Source organism: Branchiostoma lanceolatum, chromosome 14, assembly GCF_035083965.1.
Source record: "Branchiostoma lanceolatum isolate klBraLanc5 chromosome 14, klBraLanc5.hap2, whole genome shotgun sequence".
In the NCBI taxonomy this organism is placed as follows: Eukaryota; Metazoa; Chordata; class Leptocardii; order Amphioxiformes; family Branchiostomatidae; genus Branchiostoma; species Branchiostoma lanceolatum.
The window spans coordinates 3,915,001-3,933,527 of record NC_089735.1 but is presented as its reverse complement, the minus strand read 5'-3'; the positions used below and the strand labels follow the sequence as shown (position 1 = coordinate 3,933,527).

Sequence of the window (18,527 nt, the reverse complement as noted above, 5' to 3'; positions counted from 1 at the left end):
TGCACAAACAACTGTAGGTTACTCGTGGTCATCACATGACAGGTGTTTACCTAACGCAAAGATGGCGGCGGCACCAAGTGAAGGGCTCACCAACCCTGAAGCCATTTACTACGATGTGGACCCAAAACAGGTATGAAACAGATTTCTAGTAACAACTTAGCCGTTTGTCTATAATGTGTGAATAGTGTTTAATCATATTGGCAAGAAAAATGAACTGTAATGAGGGCCATTGTGGATAACCTGACATCCCTGGATTTATCCTTAGGTACTTAACAGTTAGGTGATAGGTGATAGGTAATCATCTTCGGGAAGAGAATTAAGGTCTCTTGACTAAGTATATATAGTCCTTTGGAGGGATTGTTTAACAAGAGATGCATCTTGAGCGGATTTGACAAGAGTGTGTTCTTGACATTAGTGGCAAATTGTGACATATTAATATTATATGGTAGGATGTTTGGCCCTGAACCCAAAGGGCCTGTGTTTGATTCCCCTGACGTGCCCCATTGTTGTGCATATTAAATGGTGGGATGAGATTAACCAGTTGCATCCAATCCATGGCACATGATCACTCAGCATTCTCACCTGTCCCGTCTTGTATTTCAGGTTTTTGCAGTCAGACTGTTCGGAGCTGTTACAGGGGTGAATGTTCTGGTAGGGAATGAGTTTGTGTTTGTGTTTGTACACTTGCTTATGATAACAGTACATCACTGTTATCAACAGTGTTAAGAGGAAAAGACAGTCACTTCAGGGTTTTCACAGAAGCTCATGTCAAGAATCTCCTATGTCCTACACAGAGCCATGCCCACTGCCTATACAATGGGAGACTCTGCTACACTGGGCTGAGGTTTCCACTTTTGCGGGTGTGGCCTTGAACCAGCTGTCAGGTCATAAGAGACAGCTTTACAGTGATTCTCTAATTAACCGACAGGTGGTCAGGCTTAGAGGCCACGCCCACAAAATGGGAACCTCAGCTGGTTTAGCATCTGTAGGAGATTGACACCATGATAGTACTAGTATGTTATAGATTATAACATTATAATGCCCAGGATGGCATGACACTTACTCCAGCGAGTAATTTTAGAGTTTTATCTTGTACATTACATGTATATGATAATATCATAAGTCAATACTGTTGATTCATCAATGAACATTCTGATTTGTAGATTGTACCAACAAACTTATACTAGTAATTACAAAGTCTATTCAGTAGCCTTTCAATCACAGCAATTCAAATTCAAATCATTCATTTCTACGCAATATTATATATCTTCAATCAGATTATTCATCACCTTTGTAGTTTCTCCAGTCATAATATATATGCACGTAGAGACATGCATATACATTATAGCGACTATAACCTCTGTGAAAAATTTATTGTTTCATTAACATGTATTTACTTCGTTGTTTTTTGCTACCTTTAAAGTTGGGGATCATATTCGTCTTGGTGAAAGCACATGACAACCCTCACTTCTATCTTCTGGTGGTCAACTTGGCTTGTAAGTGTCGGTCATCTCAACTTTTTCAATGTTGTTGCTGTCCATGTTGCTTTGACTTTGAAAAGTAATAATGTTTAAAGAAGCATAACATTTTGCAGTCACTAGTTCCTGTTTACATATATTAATGATGTGTGTCTTTAATTTTTACAGTGAGCTCCTTGATTGCAGTAATGTTGGTAAGTATGTGCAGTTCAACTCCTTCACTACTGACAGAACTTGTAACGCAATCTTACATTTTGTGAAGACCATTTCTTTTGCACATACATGTATTGCTATTGTGTAGGAACATTTAGATTAGGAAAATCATGGATATGGTTGGAAAAAAGAATTTGTTTTTGAAGTTTAATCCAATGAAAGCTATTAGCCCACGATGTTAACTTTTGAAGTTAAATTGAAGAGCTTTAATATTGTTCATAAAACTTTGTATGGACAGTTAACTTGAAAAGAAAGTGCAGTACTTTTAGTAAGTTTTGCACAACTTGTGAAGATATGTTTCTAATACAGTTTTCATGATATTTTCACTCTCTCTCACAAGGCATGGTGGTATCGCAAAGGGCAGTTGGTAAGTTTTCTGCTGTAATTTTGGCTGACAAATAATCTGAGTTGCATGACATATTGAATTTTACCACTAAATGTTTGCTTATTATACATTTTTAGTGCAACATGCTTCAATCACCTCCATGAAAATGGAGGTATAGTTTTGGACTTGTGTGTATGTTTATCTGTAGCAATAACTTAAGAACCTGTGGATGGATTGTGATCGTATTTGGTATGTGGGTATGTGTTGTGAACCCAGTGGTAAAGGTCGATTTGTGTCCCTCTGGTGGCTGAACTTGATACTGCAGTGGAACGTCCGGTTTTTGTATCTATTGTCCTGGTTTGTGATCTGTTTTGTTGTTGATCTTGCTTAGGCCACACCAATTTAATTTTTTGGTTAAAATTTTTTTTTTTTTTTTTTTAACAAATGCTAAATTTCAAAATCAACATGAAAACAGAATCTCAGAGGAATGTCTGTACTTTGGTGCACACAGTTTCAGGGTGTGAACAGGGTCAGGTGCAAGTTTTCACCCCAGCCTTCTGTTTTCTAGAATCAAAAAAAATCTGTTTACCAAGAAATTGAATTGGTGTGGCCTTACAATGATTTGCACACTGAATTTGCTAACTGTGCTGTTCCCTCTCCAGAGTGCAAAACTACAAAAACCACGCTCTCCGTTTTCAGCACTCGGTTCCAATGCTGAAAGAGCTTCAGCACTGGAACATAGCAATTCAGCACTGGAAAACGAGTGCTAAACTTTCTTCAGCACTGGAAAACCAGTGCTGAACTTTCCTCAGCACTGGAAAACCAGTGCTGAGGCCTATTTGCCAGTTTATTCAGCACTGGAATACCAGTGCGGTGGGCGTGGCTTTCGTAGACTTGCAACACATGGCACTGGTTTGTGATCTGTTTTGTTGTTGATCTTCCTTACAATCATTTGAACACTGAATTTGCTAACTGAGCTGTTCCCTCTCCAGAGTGCAGACAAACACTGGTACATGGCCCTGGTGTGTGCGGTCATCCTGCTACAGGCCATCACTGCTGACCTGTACGTTTTTAACCACGTAGTCGTGGCCAGCAAGCATAACGTACTCCCTGCTGTCAACGTCAGCACAAGTACAGCTCCAACCATAAAGCCTCCCGGGTGAAATAACCAGTAGAACATGTGAAGTAGCCTGGGTGCCGGCCTTTTTAGCTTTACTCCGGTCTATCCGTAGCTCTGGAGGGGACCAAGAGAGCACAGTAAAACTAGAATGGCCGATGCTAAGGTTACATGTGAAGGTAGTTTGTAATTATAACATCATGTGTTGTGTGTGATCTTCAACCCACAGAACCAAATTCGCCAAAAACTGCTACATTTTTATTGAAATGCTTGATCATGTTGTCATTAATGCTGCTGCTATATTTGTTGAAAGAGGTTTATTTGCCCACAAGTCTTTGTTCAAGCTGAAAGCCTGATTAAAATCTATGCAAGATATTGTTAAATCCAATTTGTTACATTGACTGATGTCATCTAGGATGTGGTATTTGTCCATCTAGATATAGTTGCATAGAATAAAGCTAGGCATTGAATATTATAATCATGATCCTCATATGCCTTAAATATTATGACTTGGTAAGCTGTTTTATATTTTTGTTGAAATATTTGGACTCATCAGTAAGAGATTTCAAATTTTGGTCAGAGGAAAGAAAGGAAAACAAGAGATTAAGAGATGCAACCTGTATATAAGACATTTGCACAGCCCTATGTCTAGATTAGTTACATTAAACCATTAAGTTATGTTGTCTAATATAGTAATAGTATATACAATTGTTTTGTTGATTTTTTCCAAGACATTGTAAAAGTAGTGCCTTATCTGATTATTGTTAATTAAGTGGCCAATATGCTAACTTTTCCTGTTATTATCTATCCATTCCATTCCACTAAGTTAATATTTAATATTCCACCAACTTAAATGACTTTGATTTCTTTATACTTTATACTGACGCTCATGCCTGGGTAGCCATAGCGGTACCTGTAGTAATTATATTATATTATAGTGAAGTCTTCAATCATTTCGAGGCATGTCTAAATCTGCATTTTAAAGAATTACCCATGTATATATATACCTCATGTATGTACATTGTATACAAAGTTACTGCTGTGGTGATAAATCAAGTGTATTTGAATTAAATTGTATTTCAATTTGATCATATATGAAGTAATAATGTCATTTTATTCATTTAAAGTTGGTTATCTGAAACATTTTTTTTTCACTTACACCATTTTCTAGGATTAGGGATGTTGAACAAATGAATGAAAAAAAGTTATTTACTTGACATGGGCATCTATTGCTATTGACAGAGACAACCTAGAAATATTTTCTGTGACACACTGGTTGTACTCTCTCTCTCTCTCACACTTGCCCATCTTTGAGGATTTAGTAGAAAGATGTCATGTAAGCCATGTGCACCCTAACCTTATTACGGATTATATAAGCAGATATTTTAGTCATAGACATAATTATTTTCATCTGATACGATAAGCCATAAAATATTTACGAAGATATAACAAAACACTCTTCTCTGCTTCCACACTGCTTGTATGTTGCTCCAATGAACCATGTTTCCGCCTCTAGAGCTGATCTCCAGCTGACACTGCAGAGAGCTTGTTGTTTGCAATGTATGTCCGCAAGAAGGCACGAACACCAGCTGCTCCTTGCTAATGGAAAAGATGAAATAATCACCAATGAAGCGAATGTAGAAAACTCGCGGATGCTAGTTTCCTAAGCTGACACGTATACATCCTCATACATATGTTATTGGTGATAGAAAGCTGTATGCACTCCCTGTAGAGGTTGTACTACACCCATACACATAAAGAGATATATCAACCCTGGTGTACATTATAACTGGGTTGAGAAAGATGCCCCCCCCCCCTAAATTTGTAGTTATGAGGATTATTCAATAGCAAATACACAACTGTAACTTGGATCATTAGGCACCTAGCAATGGCCTGTGCACCTACCAATGGCCTGTGCACCTACCAATGGCCTGTGCACCTACCAATGGCCTGTGCACCTACAATGTACCAAAAGGCTGTGCACCTACCAATGTCTGTGCACCTACCAATGTCATGTGCACCTACCAAAATACTGTGCACCTACCAATGCCTGTGCACCTACCAATGCCTGTGTGCCTACCAAAAGGCTGTGCACCTAACAATGGTCTGTGCACCTACCGATGGGCTATGCACCTACCAATGCAAAGTTTGCCAGAACCCACCTTGAAGAGGTAGAGTCACCTTCCTCCAGCTGTGCACCTACAATTCACCAATGTGCTGTGCACCTATCAAATGGCTATGTACCTACCGATGTGCACATTTCAATGAGCTGTGCGCCTAACTGTGCTGTGCACCTTCCAAAGGAATGTGTATGTTGCTCCACCTAGCAATGACGTATGAACCTAGCAATGGCCTGTGCACCTAGCAATGGGCTGTTCACCTACCAATGGCCTGTGCACCTACAATGTACCAAAATGCTGTGCACCTACCAATGTCTGTGCACCTACCAATGCCTGTGCACCTACCAAAAGGCTGTGCACCTAACAATGGTCTGTGCACCTACCGATGGGCTATGCACCTACCAATACAAAGTTTGCCAGAACCCACCTTGAAGAGGTAGAGTCTGTCAGCTTCCTCCAGCTGAAAGTCTGTTACATTCACGTAGTCACCGTTCACTCCGATGCTCCTGTACACATCACCGGCCTGTGGTTCAAGCATTATCAGTCGTCAATGTGCAAAATGTAACCAACAAAAAATCTCTGTTACCTGCTAGATGTTTTATTGTCAAGGGACTGTGTAACCTTGAATAGATAATAGATAAGTGTGTTTTGGGGCATGCATTGTATAACAAGTTTATTGTAAATACTGCAACTTTCAAGAAATAATCTTCAGATGCAGATCTTACTAAATGAGTAGCCATGCGTCACTTCGTTGGTGTGGTCCAAACAATCAGCTTCAGTGGAAAAGGACCTATATCGTCAGGTACATCTGTCTCTTGAGGGAGTGTATCTTTCCATACAGCTGCAGCCGATGTAATGTGGCAGCAAAATACTGATAGTTATAATACTACGCACCTTGCGGTAAACTCTCTTGCCAAGGAGAACGAGGAGTTCCTGATACTTCATGGCGTAGCCAGTTAAACTGGTGATATGTGCCTTCTTGTGTCCCGTCAGCCAGCCTAAGCCTCTGTTAGTGAAGAACTGGTGAACCTCGTCGTAGGTCAACTGTAGGGAAATCGGTACAACGAATTAGATACAATATGGGAGTGAAACAGTTTCTTTAATCAATGTTCATCTAGAAGGAGAGAGAGACATGGCAAACAAAGACGTATGTCATGTCAAGATTATAGGCAAGTTTCACATACGTATGCATGTCAATACTGACATCTGGCTGAGTTACATCAGCACATGAAAATCGTACAAGAACTATAAACGCCACACATAATTCAACAATAAACGCGTAAAATGTCAAATGAATTTGAATGTGACATACCAGGCCATCGCTGTCCACGTCAATTTCGTCGAAGAGTTGATCTGGGGTCTCTGCTTCACCAATGAGAGCCTTCCTTTCTTCTTCTGTCAGAGACATGAAGTCGTCCTTCAACTGTGGAAATAAAATGGCCTCTTGTTACTGTTATTCGGTCGTGTTGAATCAGACTTTCTGAAAAGCATTTGGAAGATACGAAATTTAACAGAGAAACCTGTCTTCAAACTGCAAAGGCTGAAGCTCCAGGGAACTGCTCAGTTCCTTTCATCCCCAAGGAAACACCGTTGTTAGGAGTGAAGAATATCTCAAGAGTCCAGAAATAACATTAAAAATGAACACTCATCATACGGCAGACACGTGTTAAAGAACGTAGTTCGATATAGAATACCTCCTCAAAAACTTGGTACAGCTCTTCCCTGCTTATGGTCGTAAGGTCGTCTATCTGATTTTTCTTCAGCGTTTGGAGGAATTTGGCAATGAGACTGTGCATCTTTTTCCTGTGTTCCATCGCCTCCACTGTTTCTAACTTGACCTTGTCTTTGTACGCCCTAAAAACAAATATGAAAGTGGGCGACGAAAAAGCTGTCGTGATGATGCAAATACTGAAATAGTTTAATTGGGTTGGTTAATCAAGAAGTTGACAATGTTCTTTGCACACATCCAGGAAATATTCACCTGCCAACGTTCTGGTGACCCCTCTATTGTCTTCGTCGTGGCAATACTTCCCATTGCAGCTAGGTGCCTGAGGGCAACAGGGGCGCAAACGAGACGCTGCATGGCAAGTGAGTATCTCCTGGTTGCATACCAATACGTTTGATATCCAGTGATAGTCTTGTATTTGCTTTGTTGAAATCAAGACAACGGGCGGAGACAAGGGAACAAATCTCTCACCTTGCAAGTGCTGTGTTAGGTCTGTTCATGGTATATTCCCTTTCTTCCTTCGTCAGCCACTCGAGGAATGTCTTTTGGAACGGTTCCCCGTCATAGTACTAGTAAGAACATAAGACAGTGCATTTCACTGATCAAATACATATCTAACATCAAGTTTAAGTCCTTTGATATGTAAATGCTATGGCACTGAAAATGAAAACTGCATACCCATCACTTCGAATGTGGGTTGCTCATAGGAATCCGTCTCCTTGAAAACTACCATATTGATGATATACTGCTATTGCTTTTTGTGTGTAGCAAACATTCAGCTTATTTATACTTACCAGCATGAGTCCGACCGTTTTGGGGTTGGCCGGCTCAAAGCGGTTGGAGCGGTGCATCGTGTCGCTAAGGTTGAGGAGATCATCCATCCTGTTGAAGAAAGAATTTTCCTCATCCATTGATAGCCACCAGCCTGGAAATTACATTCATGAAATCCAACATGTTTAGTAATGGAAAAAAAGGCAACAAGGCTAAACTTTATAGTAATAATAATAATGATAATAATGACTTTATTGCACAACAATTGTACAACGTACAAAGTATGGCATTCACTGGTACATAGATAAAAGACTTATGCTACGGCCCGGTCGCATTTCCAATCCGGGGGCAATCACGAAAACGAAAATGTTAAAATGCATATCAAGAAAACATACAATATGTATATTAAACATACAATGTGTATATGGTTAGGAGTAATGTTTTTACGTTTTGCGTCTTTTGTTGTCTTTTATATCATGTTTTTCGTTCCCACAAGCTGTCCGACCGGACCCGATTGGAAATAGGACCGTAGCATTACTTAAGTTAAGACGGAATTTGTGGTTTTCGGTCTCATGCTGCCATACAAATATATCTAACATAAGTAGCACATTCGCCAGTTGCTAGGTGGAGCTTACTTAAGCTTTATTTCCAAAACTCGAAATCGTGTCCGCGTGGTGTAGAGGTCTGCGCACTTTGCCTCTCATCACATCTGGTTCAAATTCCGTGGAGCCAGCGGCCCGAGTTCGCGCCCGGGCCTGGACATGACTGGAAAAGATGCGCATCGTCCTATCGGATGGGGACGTAAAGACGGCGGCCCCGTGTATGAGGGAGCTTTAGGGCGTCAAACCTCTGCACGTAAAAGAACCCAACACACTTATGGAGAAGAGTAGGGGTGACCCGGTGTGTTTGGCCAAAAAACGCGAGCCGTGGCGAAGCCGCATTGCAATACCACTAGCTTCTTGAAAAAGCATCATGCTTCACCTCAATTGAGGATGCCTGCTATACCTTTTACCATGAAATGTCATGCCTACCGTCAAAACAGTGGAGAGGGTAGTTGCAGACGACCGCCCCATCCACGTAGAAGTCCTTATTGTCTCCAAAGTGATCCGACTGCTCTGGCTGAAACAAGCCTGGGCAAAAAAAATGAAATTTAGCTATCAGTTCAAATTGCTTCTTAGTTATTCCAGTTATCGAAAAAGCAGCAACTAGCTGATGGCAAATCTTCAAAACGTCCGATCGGTAGATGATATGAAGACACGACAAGTTTTCTGTTTATCTATCCTATAGGGAAACATCAACCTGTAGTGTAGGCCTGACGGTATTTTTACCAGAATCTCCTCGGGGTCATATGAGCCTTGGAGCCAAAGAGCTGGTCTGGGTGGGCCCTGACCACCCTCGGGCTTCCAGGCTAAAGCAAAACATACAATAGAAGCAAGTATAACGTGGACCAACCTGGTATGGACATAGACATTCTCACAGCCTTGCGGATGGGAAGGTTGGGCGTGGTTTTGACGTGGCAGTATTCTTCTGTCATGTCGCTCAGGTTAGACACCACGACGCAGAGTTCTTTTCCGGTCATTTCATACAACTAAAGGAGAAAAAAAACATACAGGACTGACATCAATGTCATTTAGCCTTGTATTGCAAGCATAAAGGCGATTGAATTGTTGTTGATAGAACCTGAATTGTCAAACTATCTATTGCCCTGTGATCTAGATCCCCAACGATGTTCACTCACTTTTAAGAAATTTACTATATATGTCCACAAACAGCCATGCTTGAAAAATGTATTCTTAATCTTGCTTGCTATAGACGTCAACAAATAGTTATACTTGCAAGTTTTTTTTCCATACCTGTTTGAAGGTGATATCAGGGTTCCCAGGTTGGTCGCCCTTCCGTGTGAACCTCTCTACAATATCTCCGAACCAGATACTGAAGCTGTTTCCCGTCTCCCAGCCGTATCGCCAGTACAAGTTGAAGGGTTTCATAAGGGCCTTAAGATATCCTCCTGTAAACAACACAAGATACGCCACGATGTACTTGTTTAAAGCGTTACTTGCTGTTCATGAAAAGACAGCGAATCCATGAAAAATAGAACGCAAAGATTTAATCAATCAACAAATTTTCATTTGGAAGGAATGTGGCGTCGTCACAATACATGTGACCCGGAGGACACACTTATTCCGGACAAAGAGAGAGTACTTTAATCATAAACTAGTCTCAAAGGAATTCTGTTTTTCCTTTTGTTTTTATCTGGTTTATTAATTACAACTGTCGATATATAACTACATGATAGTGCATACAGGCACAGGATTTGTGGACATGCGTATTTGTCGTCCGCATTCCATAAAGAAGTGGACAGAGGGACAGTTGTTGACGCTGTCATTATTAGGGTTTTGAAAAAAGACAACTTGCAAAACAACTGTGCGCGTGGGCAGTTGGACACCGCCCATCGTTTGTTTTGTCATTATGGGTAGCATGAACAAACAGAAGCAAAGGTAACAAGCACATATTCTAACATACCTTCAGCAACTACCTTGCTCATGTCTGTGTTAGTCACCTCTGCTACCTCCGCAGGGCCAAGCCCCAGGGCCACGTACGTCGCGATCATCGACCCTGCGCTCACTCCGCCAATTCTTTTGATGTTCTTGAGGATTCCGGCAGATTCCAGGACCTAAGTACACATAGTCGGCAATCAGCTTGGTGTAAACTAATAATGAAGATAATGTAGTAAAGTATTATATATATACTGGGTGTAATCTGACAATGTATATGGTGTAGTGAAGTATTATGTACTTGCTGGGTGTAAACTAAGAATGAAGATAATGTAGTGAAGTATTTTCTGGGTATAAACTAATAATGAAGATAACGTAATGAAATACTATGTATTTGCCAAAGTCTCCACATGAAACCTTTGTCTAAAGCCTGGTGGTACAATGACCACAAAAAGTGAGTGAGTGAGTGAGTGAGTGAGTGAGTGAGTGAGTGAGTGAGTGAGTAAGTGAGTGAGTGAGAGTGATGTACTGACATGTATCACTATCATAGCTATCATATAAGAATTGTACGAATGTACATATGTGAAGCAAATCGCTTTGGGCGTACACCATAGCTATAAGCAAGAGACAATAGGTGGGCTTGCTGAATGATCTACAGCAATTCACGAATTACCCTGAGTGCCCCGATGTACGCGAATCCCCTGGCCCCTCCTCCCTCTATAACCAGGTTCTCGAACGGAAGGTCATAGTTCCCAAAGTTCTTGTCCTGTGGGTCGTCTATGACAGTCAGGTCCAGTGGTTTCTTCTCCGCTTCTTTTGCCCACACGCTCCCCATGGTTCTGAGTCTGCATACGACGAAAACAAAGCACAACTTTGGTAAGTAAGACTGCAGATGTGGGCGCAGATGTCAGAAAGACAAAATAAGACTTGATGAGCTCCTGGCCCGAGGCATTACTACCATGGATCGGCTGCTATTGGACGATGTAATTGTTAAGAAATACCTTCGATATGGCCACAAGGCACACCAATACTGCTGACAGGGAGCTGCACATGCGTGTGGGGCTACTTACAATTGGAAGGAGACACACTCTCAATAACTTTCGGTCGACTACTGATATAAAGCTCACCAGAAGGTCGCCAAATATCGAAATCGCCAGACAATCGAGTGTGGTATTTTTTTGGCTGAAATCTACCCTGTCACATTGGACAGGGCTAGGTGGCCTGCAAATATAGGTCGATCTCCAAAAATCGTGCAGCGATCTAGAAGACAACGGCGATATTGCTAACGAAAATATTCTTTAGAGCTCGCAGGCTCGTTGGGTGAGATGTTTCATACTATCTGACGACAGCTTTGCCACTATTGACGCTCCTTGAAACTTGCTAAAATCAATTTTTCTCGCGAATAGAATCAATCCTGAAAGTCTGACAATAAGATATGTTCTTACATAACAACATAGAAAGGTTGGACTCTCTACTTTATTTTATTTTACTTTACGTCACGTCACTTAACTCATAAAATCAGTGGTAGCCTATGTGGTAGCACTTACTTAGGACTTACATTTAATAGTATAGTGCAGTACTCAATGTAATTGCATGCGGTTGATCCGATTAGAATAACTGACTGAAGAAAGACATACACAAACGTAGAAAGATGCGAAACTGTAAATTCTGTATGAACGACTACAAAAGTAGTACTTCGATCACTAAAGTGCAATCTAGAAGAGACTTTTTCATCATGTGCAAAACTCTTCATCATGTACAAAAGTACTTGAAAAGGTTTCAAGAAAAAGTGGAAACATACCGTTTTAAAGATCCGACCGAAAGGCCTTCGAAGTTTTCTTGTTGACTTGAACAGCTCTAATGTGACTGCTCCCGGGACAGAGCTCACTTTTACCAACTAATGACCCAGGGATAAAACCGGTTCTCCCAGAGAGAGTCCCTTCTCAGAAGGAACCCTGTTGCTTTTATTTTGATGACGGTGCGATTCATATGTTTCTAAAATGACTGTTATATTCATGTATTTTGAAAATGGATAGAAATTTGCTTTTAAGTAGTTTTTGTTTTTCAACATGTCTCACAGATTACCAACAGAACGATGCCTTCCAACATTATTCCAATGCAAAAATGAACCATTCAAAAACTACCCCATGTAAAAGTGGGCTATTCCAAAGTACCCATGTCCCCATGAAAACGCCCATAGGCACGATTAAACCATTTTCGAGGTTATCAATCTGTAACACCATGGCGCATGAGCAGAAAATTAGGTAAATGAAAATGAAGAAAAAAAAATTAACAAAACGCTTAAGGGCCTGCAACCAAAAGTTAAAAGAAGAGCACGGCCGTATATTTTCATCCTCCGCCGAAACCAACTTTCATTTATATGCCGATATTCAACGCACTTTTTCGCCCTTGGCTAGTGGATTTTTCACCTGTTGGTAGCGAGATTTTAAACAACGCCGCCATTTTGTTTGTTATTGTTTACGCAACTCCGTTTCGGACAGGAGCAATCCAGGTTAGGCCATTTTTCGACATCCTAATGTGTGACAGGAACGTCGGGTTGTTGTATTTTACCAAGTTAACTGCTGCACATGAGAACATGTCGCATAATGGCTTTTCAAACGACCAAAAGAACGATTCTAGTTCTTGCTGAGTTTATGTTTGGGAGTAAATTCCCTACAACACGCCACTAAGTTACAAGCTACAAAAATGGTTTTAATATCCAGAAAAACTTTGTACAGTTGATTCAGATGTATAGTTGTGGAAATGGCACTCAAAGTTATAAGTTACACGTTACTTGTCACTTGCATACTAGAACAATGTCTCATGATGTTACTTTTGAATACTTGACAGTGTGTGATATATCACTTAGGTGATGTATATATTCTTAACTACAATCATCCAATTTAGATAAAAGATAGACGTAAATGGTGAAATTTGCAGAACAACAAAGCTAATGAATGTGGCTATCCTTAAGTCTAATTCCCAAGTAAATTAGCTAAATTCATCTGCATCAAAGTATGCTTGCAACGGCACTCTGTAAGATAAAACAGACATGCATCCGCTCCAGTTTCATATCTTCGTAACATTGTTGGTTTAGTCAAAACCATATCATACTGAATAAGCCCATTCGACTACGCATGTGCAGTGTTAAAGGTGAGACGTAAACAAAACCCGCCTGGACATTGTTATGCAAATCGAGACACTGTTGAGACGAAAACAGGCTGTTTACAAGCCAGGGGCCTTCACCTTTCACGCTGCACATGCGTACTCGAATCTACGAATGGGCTTATTACGTGGACACCTCAACTGGATATGACGTAGATTTCTTCTGCTTCAGCTGTCTGATAGTTTTCATGGCTAGAATGTACGGGGCGAAGAGCACGCTGCTCCTCCGGCGGAGTTCCGTGGCAGTCGCGGTCGGCTGGAGCTCGTGTTTTGAGATGTACGTCCGTAGAAAGGCTCGGGCACCGCTGGCTCCCCTCTGTTGGAAGGGGAAAGTTGATCAAATTGAAAAAGTTGTTTTTTTTCATTCAGCATGTGTGGATGTCTTAATTGAACATACTTAGTTTGGGCGTTGTCAGTGTATCTTATTGTGAAGTTGTAATGTGTATAATGTTATCTAATCGCTAATCATAATATTCAGCAAATCATGTGTGAGTGAGTGAGTGAGTGAGTGAGTGAGTCAGTCAGTCAGTCAGTCAGTCAGTCAGTCAGTCAGTCAGTCAGTCAGTCAGTCAGTCAGTCAGTAAACGTCTGAACATTTAGCTAACCTTGAACAGGAAGATTTTGTCCTCGTTCTCCAGAGTAAAGTCTGTGGTCTTCACGTAGTCGCTGTCCACACCGATACTTCTATCCACATCGAGGGCCTACAGTACATAATGACAAATAACATCAGCTAAATTCTCATTTTGTACAACCAGATTATCAAACAGTGAAGTATCAAGATCCCCGAATTGTGTTAGGACAATGGATAATTTATTAGAGAAATCATAGTATATGTCAACAGAAACAACTATACATGCATATCTAAAGAGACCTCCAGAACTTAAACAGCTCATAACTTACTTCAGTTTTTCTCTGCCACCAAAACTCATGACTTAACTATTGTTCCTATTGCATGGGCATAGACTTAAATTGCGCATAATGTTTCTTGTCTTGGATAGCTGATACGAAATAATGATTATCTATTATTTGACAGTTTGTATTATTCAGCAGTATGAAATATAAAAGGACAAGTGTACCATCAGGAGAGCTGACTACGCAGAGTTCACACACCTTACAGTAGACCTTTTTATCGAGTACACCGAGCAGGTCCATATGCTCTATGGTGTAGTCCTTCAGATTCATTTGATGATTCAGAAACGAGAAATATAAAAGTGTACCACCAGGACAACACATTATGTGGAGTGTACACACCTTACAGTAGACCTTTTTACCGAGGACACCGAGGAGGTCCATGTACTTCATGGTGTAGTGACTGTAGTCCTTCAGATTCATTTGATGATTCAGCAACGAGAGATATAAAAGTGTACCTCCAGGACAACTAATTATGTGGAGTGTACACACCTTACAGTAGACCTTTTTACCGAGGACACCGAGGAGGTCCATATACTCTATGGTGTAGTCCTTCAGATTCATTTGATGATTCAGCAACGAGAAATATAAAAGTGTCCACCAGGACAACTCATTATGTAGAGTGTACACACCTTACAGTAGACCTTTTTACTGAGGACCCCGAGCAGGTCCATATACTCTATGGTGTAGTCCTTCAGATTCATTTGATGATTCGGCAACGAGAAATAAAAAAGTGTACCACCAGGACAACTCATTATGTAGAGTGTACACACCTTACAGTAGACCTTTTTACCGAGGACCCCGAGGAGGTCCATGTACTTCATGGTGTAGTCCTTCAGACTCGTAGATTGTTCTCTCCTCCCTCCCAGACATCGGGTCAACCAGTGGAAACCTTTGTTGCCAAAGAACTCGTGGACCTCCTGATAGGTTAGCTGGAGAAAACAAATTTGTGCAGTTCCTTAAATAATCGCTAGGTATTCCCAGTACAACGTGTCAGTGTTGCTCAACCAGATGGCCAGACTGGCAGAAGATCGCCAGCAGTGGAGAACATTACTGAACGCTTTGCTGCCCCTACGACTGACTACGTTGTGGGAGAGAGTGATTGAGTAAGAATTGATCATCTTCCATTCTTTATAGGGCCGTGTTGATTCGATCATTTGGACAATATCCTCGGGAACCCCAAAACTGATGCGAGCGTGCGATAAAAAGAAGAGTTTGGCCAAAAACAAAAAAGTTGCCTTCATTATGAAATCAATCAAAGTACTTTGAACAGATGACTTAACACATAGAATATGGTATCCTGAACAGTATATATTTGCTCATTTTGTAGCTGCTTTGTACGATCTACAGCATGGTCGAAACGGACGAAACGGACGAAAATTGATGTCATCCATATAATCAAATCAACATGGCCTTACAATGGCAGTGAAGACCATCATCCTTTCTTTCATTATAGTGCAATAACAAATTGCTTTTCGGTTCTGAAGCAATATTATCAATACTTCATAGAACACAAGTTACAAAGAAAAGTGCATTTATCATTTTCAGACTGTAGTTACAAACCTGTCCGTCCTTATCTGCATCCATCTGATCAAAGAGTCGATCGGCGTAGTGTCCCTCGCCAAACAGCTTCTTCTTCTCCTGGTCCGTTAGTGACATGGTCCCTGCCTATTAGGGTAATAGAACATTCAACATTGCTGTTAATGTACAGTTTTATGCCTCATATTGTATAAATCCCTTGACCCATGTGTTAAACGGGTTATCCTTTTAATCGCTTTGTGTTCCACTTGTGCTTACATGTTATTGCCACAGAGGCCCAAGGTGAACTAGTGTGGGGTTCTCTGGATTCTCACTTTCCCATTATTACGTCCTTTCCACACAGAAAGGGCTGTTTTCAAGGGCATTCATTGCAACTTGTTGTTTGCTTGCTTGCAATCCATGAATCTTTAGAACGATACGTTTCAACACAAGATGTGCCCAGTGTGTACCTCAAAGCAAATCTGAGTATATCAATCTTATAGACTATAACTGAACATCTAAAAACTACTGATGTTACAAAGCAAGCATACCTCCTGAAAAGCCCTGCGCAGTTCGGCCCTGCTGATGGTTGCATTGTGGTCGGTGTTCTGATTCTTAAGAGACGTCAGAAACTTGTCGATAAGGGTGCGCATCTTCTTCCGGTTTTCCATCGCATCGACAGTCTCCATCTTCCTCTTGTCCGTGTATGTCCTGCATATAAACAAGTTCGAAAAGAGTTCGAATATCTCACGCCTCCCTGAAATATCTAAAGTTTATAGTTTGTCTTGTTTAATTGTCGGTCATTGATTATGCAAATAAGGTTTTGATTAACATCACATGTGTCCATTGATCACTTCCTGTTACTCTACGCTTTGTCTACGGTGAATGTGACTAGCATCTGGAAAATATATAAAGTCTGCAAAAACACAGAAAAACGGACAAACGTGTATAAGTAGCCTCTTCCATTGATCCCATGACCTGTCATGTCTGATACTTCCTGTCACTGACGCAGGTCTGGTCTCTTCCCACTAACCTCCTGCCACTCTACTGACAGTGTATTCAAATAAATATGGACACAACGAAAACAAGCTGCTGGGGGGTTGGACCTACACCGTTATTTGCTATGAAAATATCAAAACTCTAGCATGAGAATGCCCAGGACAAAAGACCCCCCCCCCGAGGTTCTTCTGCGGGTACCAATGTCACAATCCAGGGGACCTTAAGTCGACAAAGACCTTCGTCTTCCCATGACACAGAAACACACATTCAAAGTTCAAACAGCCATACCCCAAAAAATACCTCCATTTTTCATGGAGGTAAAAGCTTCTGTAGAACAAATGAATCAAAGACGCCACAACTTTTCTATATGCTATGTTATACACTGCGTTTGATTTCTTTACAAAGATGTGTATGAGGAATTGGAGAAATGATTTAGGTATGGTTATCTTACCTTGCGGCTTCAGTGTCTGGCCTGTGCTTCTCATACTCCCTTTCCTCCTGCGTCAGACGATCACAGAATTCTTGCTGGAATATCTCGACATCGTCATCGGCATACTAGAACATGGGGCGTCATATGGTTAGGAGGGGGTCCTGATATATTCGGATTCGATACTTCAAGTAGTGATTCAGAAATGTTCGCGGGGATCTAATTATTTCGTGGTAGGGAGAAAAAGGAGTGTTCGAGGTGGTTTTCAGTTCGCGTTCGAAACAAATATAATAGTAGCACTACAGTCACACAATGCCGGAACGGCTTTTCGCGGTGGTTTTAATTTCGCGGTAAAGAATTAACCGCGAAACCCGCAAACAAAAACAAAAAAACACCACGAACATTTCTGCATTTACAGTAATAGAAAAACTGAGCAACAGATCAAGTATCGACAGATCACCACTTGAATCATCCACTCCGTATCATACCCCTGCCGTAGTCATATCGGATTAATGGCAGGCAAAAATGATACCGATACGACTTTTTAATGATACAAACGAGTTCAAGTGTACGTCGATGAATGTTAGACATTCAGGTAATACGATAAGCCAAATAACATGTACAGTTACTCAAGCAACTGGATATGATTTTGGAAACGGTCAGACGTTTCATAGTTCGTGGCTAAAACCTGCTGTTCGACAAATCTTGCTCAAAGTCACTGACGAAAAGTAGTGGATACTATTTGAAACGTCTGACCGTTTCCAAAGTCATATCCAGTTGCTTGAGTAAGTGTTATTTGGCGTAAGTTGAAGTGTACCTACCAGCATGAGTCCGACAGTTTTCGGATTCATAGGCTCGAAGCGCTCGGATCTGTGCAGAGTCTTATTGAGGTTGGACAGATCTACCAGTCGGTTGAAGAAGGAATCCTCCTCCTTCATGGAGAGCCACCAACCTATGCAATATATGTAAGGTTGTATTCCAAGTTCTTGCCCTTAGGCTAATTGCAATTACTTGTAACACGAAACAGGACGGACAGACAATGATGAACAGTATAGCATGTGACAACTCTAGTCTAACTACTGACACTAAATTCTACTTATTGGGCTCGACTTCTTTTTCCGAGACAGTGGAAGACGAATGATCCCACTTTTTCTGTAATGTGTGGGTTTTGTGATGTTAAGAGGAGGGTAATTTTCTTTTTGTCTGTAAACGTGGAGAAATTAGGATGGAAAATTGGTGGCCTCTTTAAAGAGCTAATTTCTTT

At 40.9% G+C, this 18,527-nt stretch overlaps 3 protein-coding genes across 3 annotated transcripts in view; 1 reads left to right on the top strand and 2 right to left on the bottom strand.

Annotated features, from left to right (window-relative positions):
* Positions 1-3: 3 nt before the first annotated feature.
* Positions 4-4,226, top strand: LOC136448304 (uncharacterized). The gene is made up of 6 exons (XM_066447693.1): positions 4-130; positions 604-651; positions 1,424-1,496; positions 1,647-1,672; positions 2,032-2,058; positions 3,009-4,226. The coding sequence occupies exons 1-6, from the start codon at positions 62-64 to the stop codon at positions 3,177-3,179; spliced, it is 414 nt and encodes a 137-aa protein (XP_066303790.1). The 5' UTR covers positions 4-61; the 3' UTR covers positions 3,180-4,226.
* Positions 3,379-12,334, bottom strand: LOC136448303 (uncharacterized). Its single transcript, XM_066447692.1, has 13 exons — positions 12,047-12,334; positions 10,919-11,090; positions 10,274-10,424; positions 9,604-9,758; positions 9,203-9,338; positions 8,782-8,880; positions 7,774-7,904; positions 7,451-7,548; positions 6,948-7,107; positions 6,566-6,676; positions 6,148-6,297; positions 5,681-5,776; positions 3,379-4,732 (listed from the first exon to the last, which is right to left on the bottom strand). Exons 2-13 carry the CDS (start codon positions 11,078-11,080, stop codon positions 4,646-4,648), a joined length of 1,536 nt encoding a protein of 511 aa, XP_066303789.1. The 5' UTR covers positions 11,081-11,090; positions 12,047-12,334; the 3' UTR covers positions 3,379-4,645.
* A 545-nt stretch (positions 12,335-12,879) lies between these two features.
* Positions 12,880-18,527, bottom strand: part of LOC136448265 (uncharacterized) — a 9,735-nt gene continuing 4,087 nt past the window's right edge. The window contains exons 7-13 of the mRNA XM_066447593.1: positions 18,085-18,215; positions 17,288-17,391; positions 16,389-16,548; positions 15,883-15,987; positions 15,093-15,251; positions 14,016-14,111; positions 12,880-13,726 (exon numbers count right to left, since the gene is read on the bottom strand). Of these exons, the coding sequence (XP_066303690.1) occupies positions 13,535-13,726; positions 14,016-14,111; positions 15,093-15,251; positions 15,883-15,987; positions 16,389-16,548; positions 17,288-17,391; positions 18,085-18,215 (947 nt within the window). The 3' untranslated portion in view covers positions 12,880-13,534. The remainder of the gene's footprint in view (positions 13,727-14,015; positions 14,112-15,092; positions 15,252-15,882; positions 15,988-16,388; positions 16,549-17,287; positions 17,392-18,084; positions 18,216-18,527) is intronic.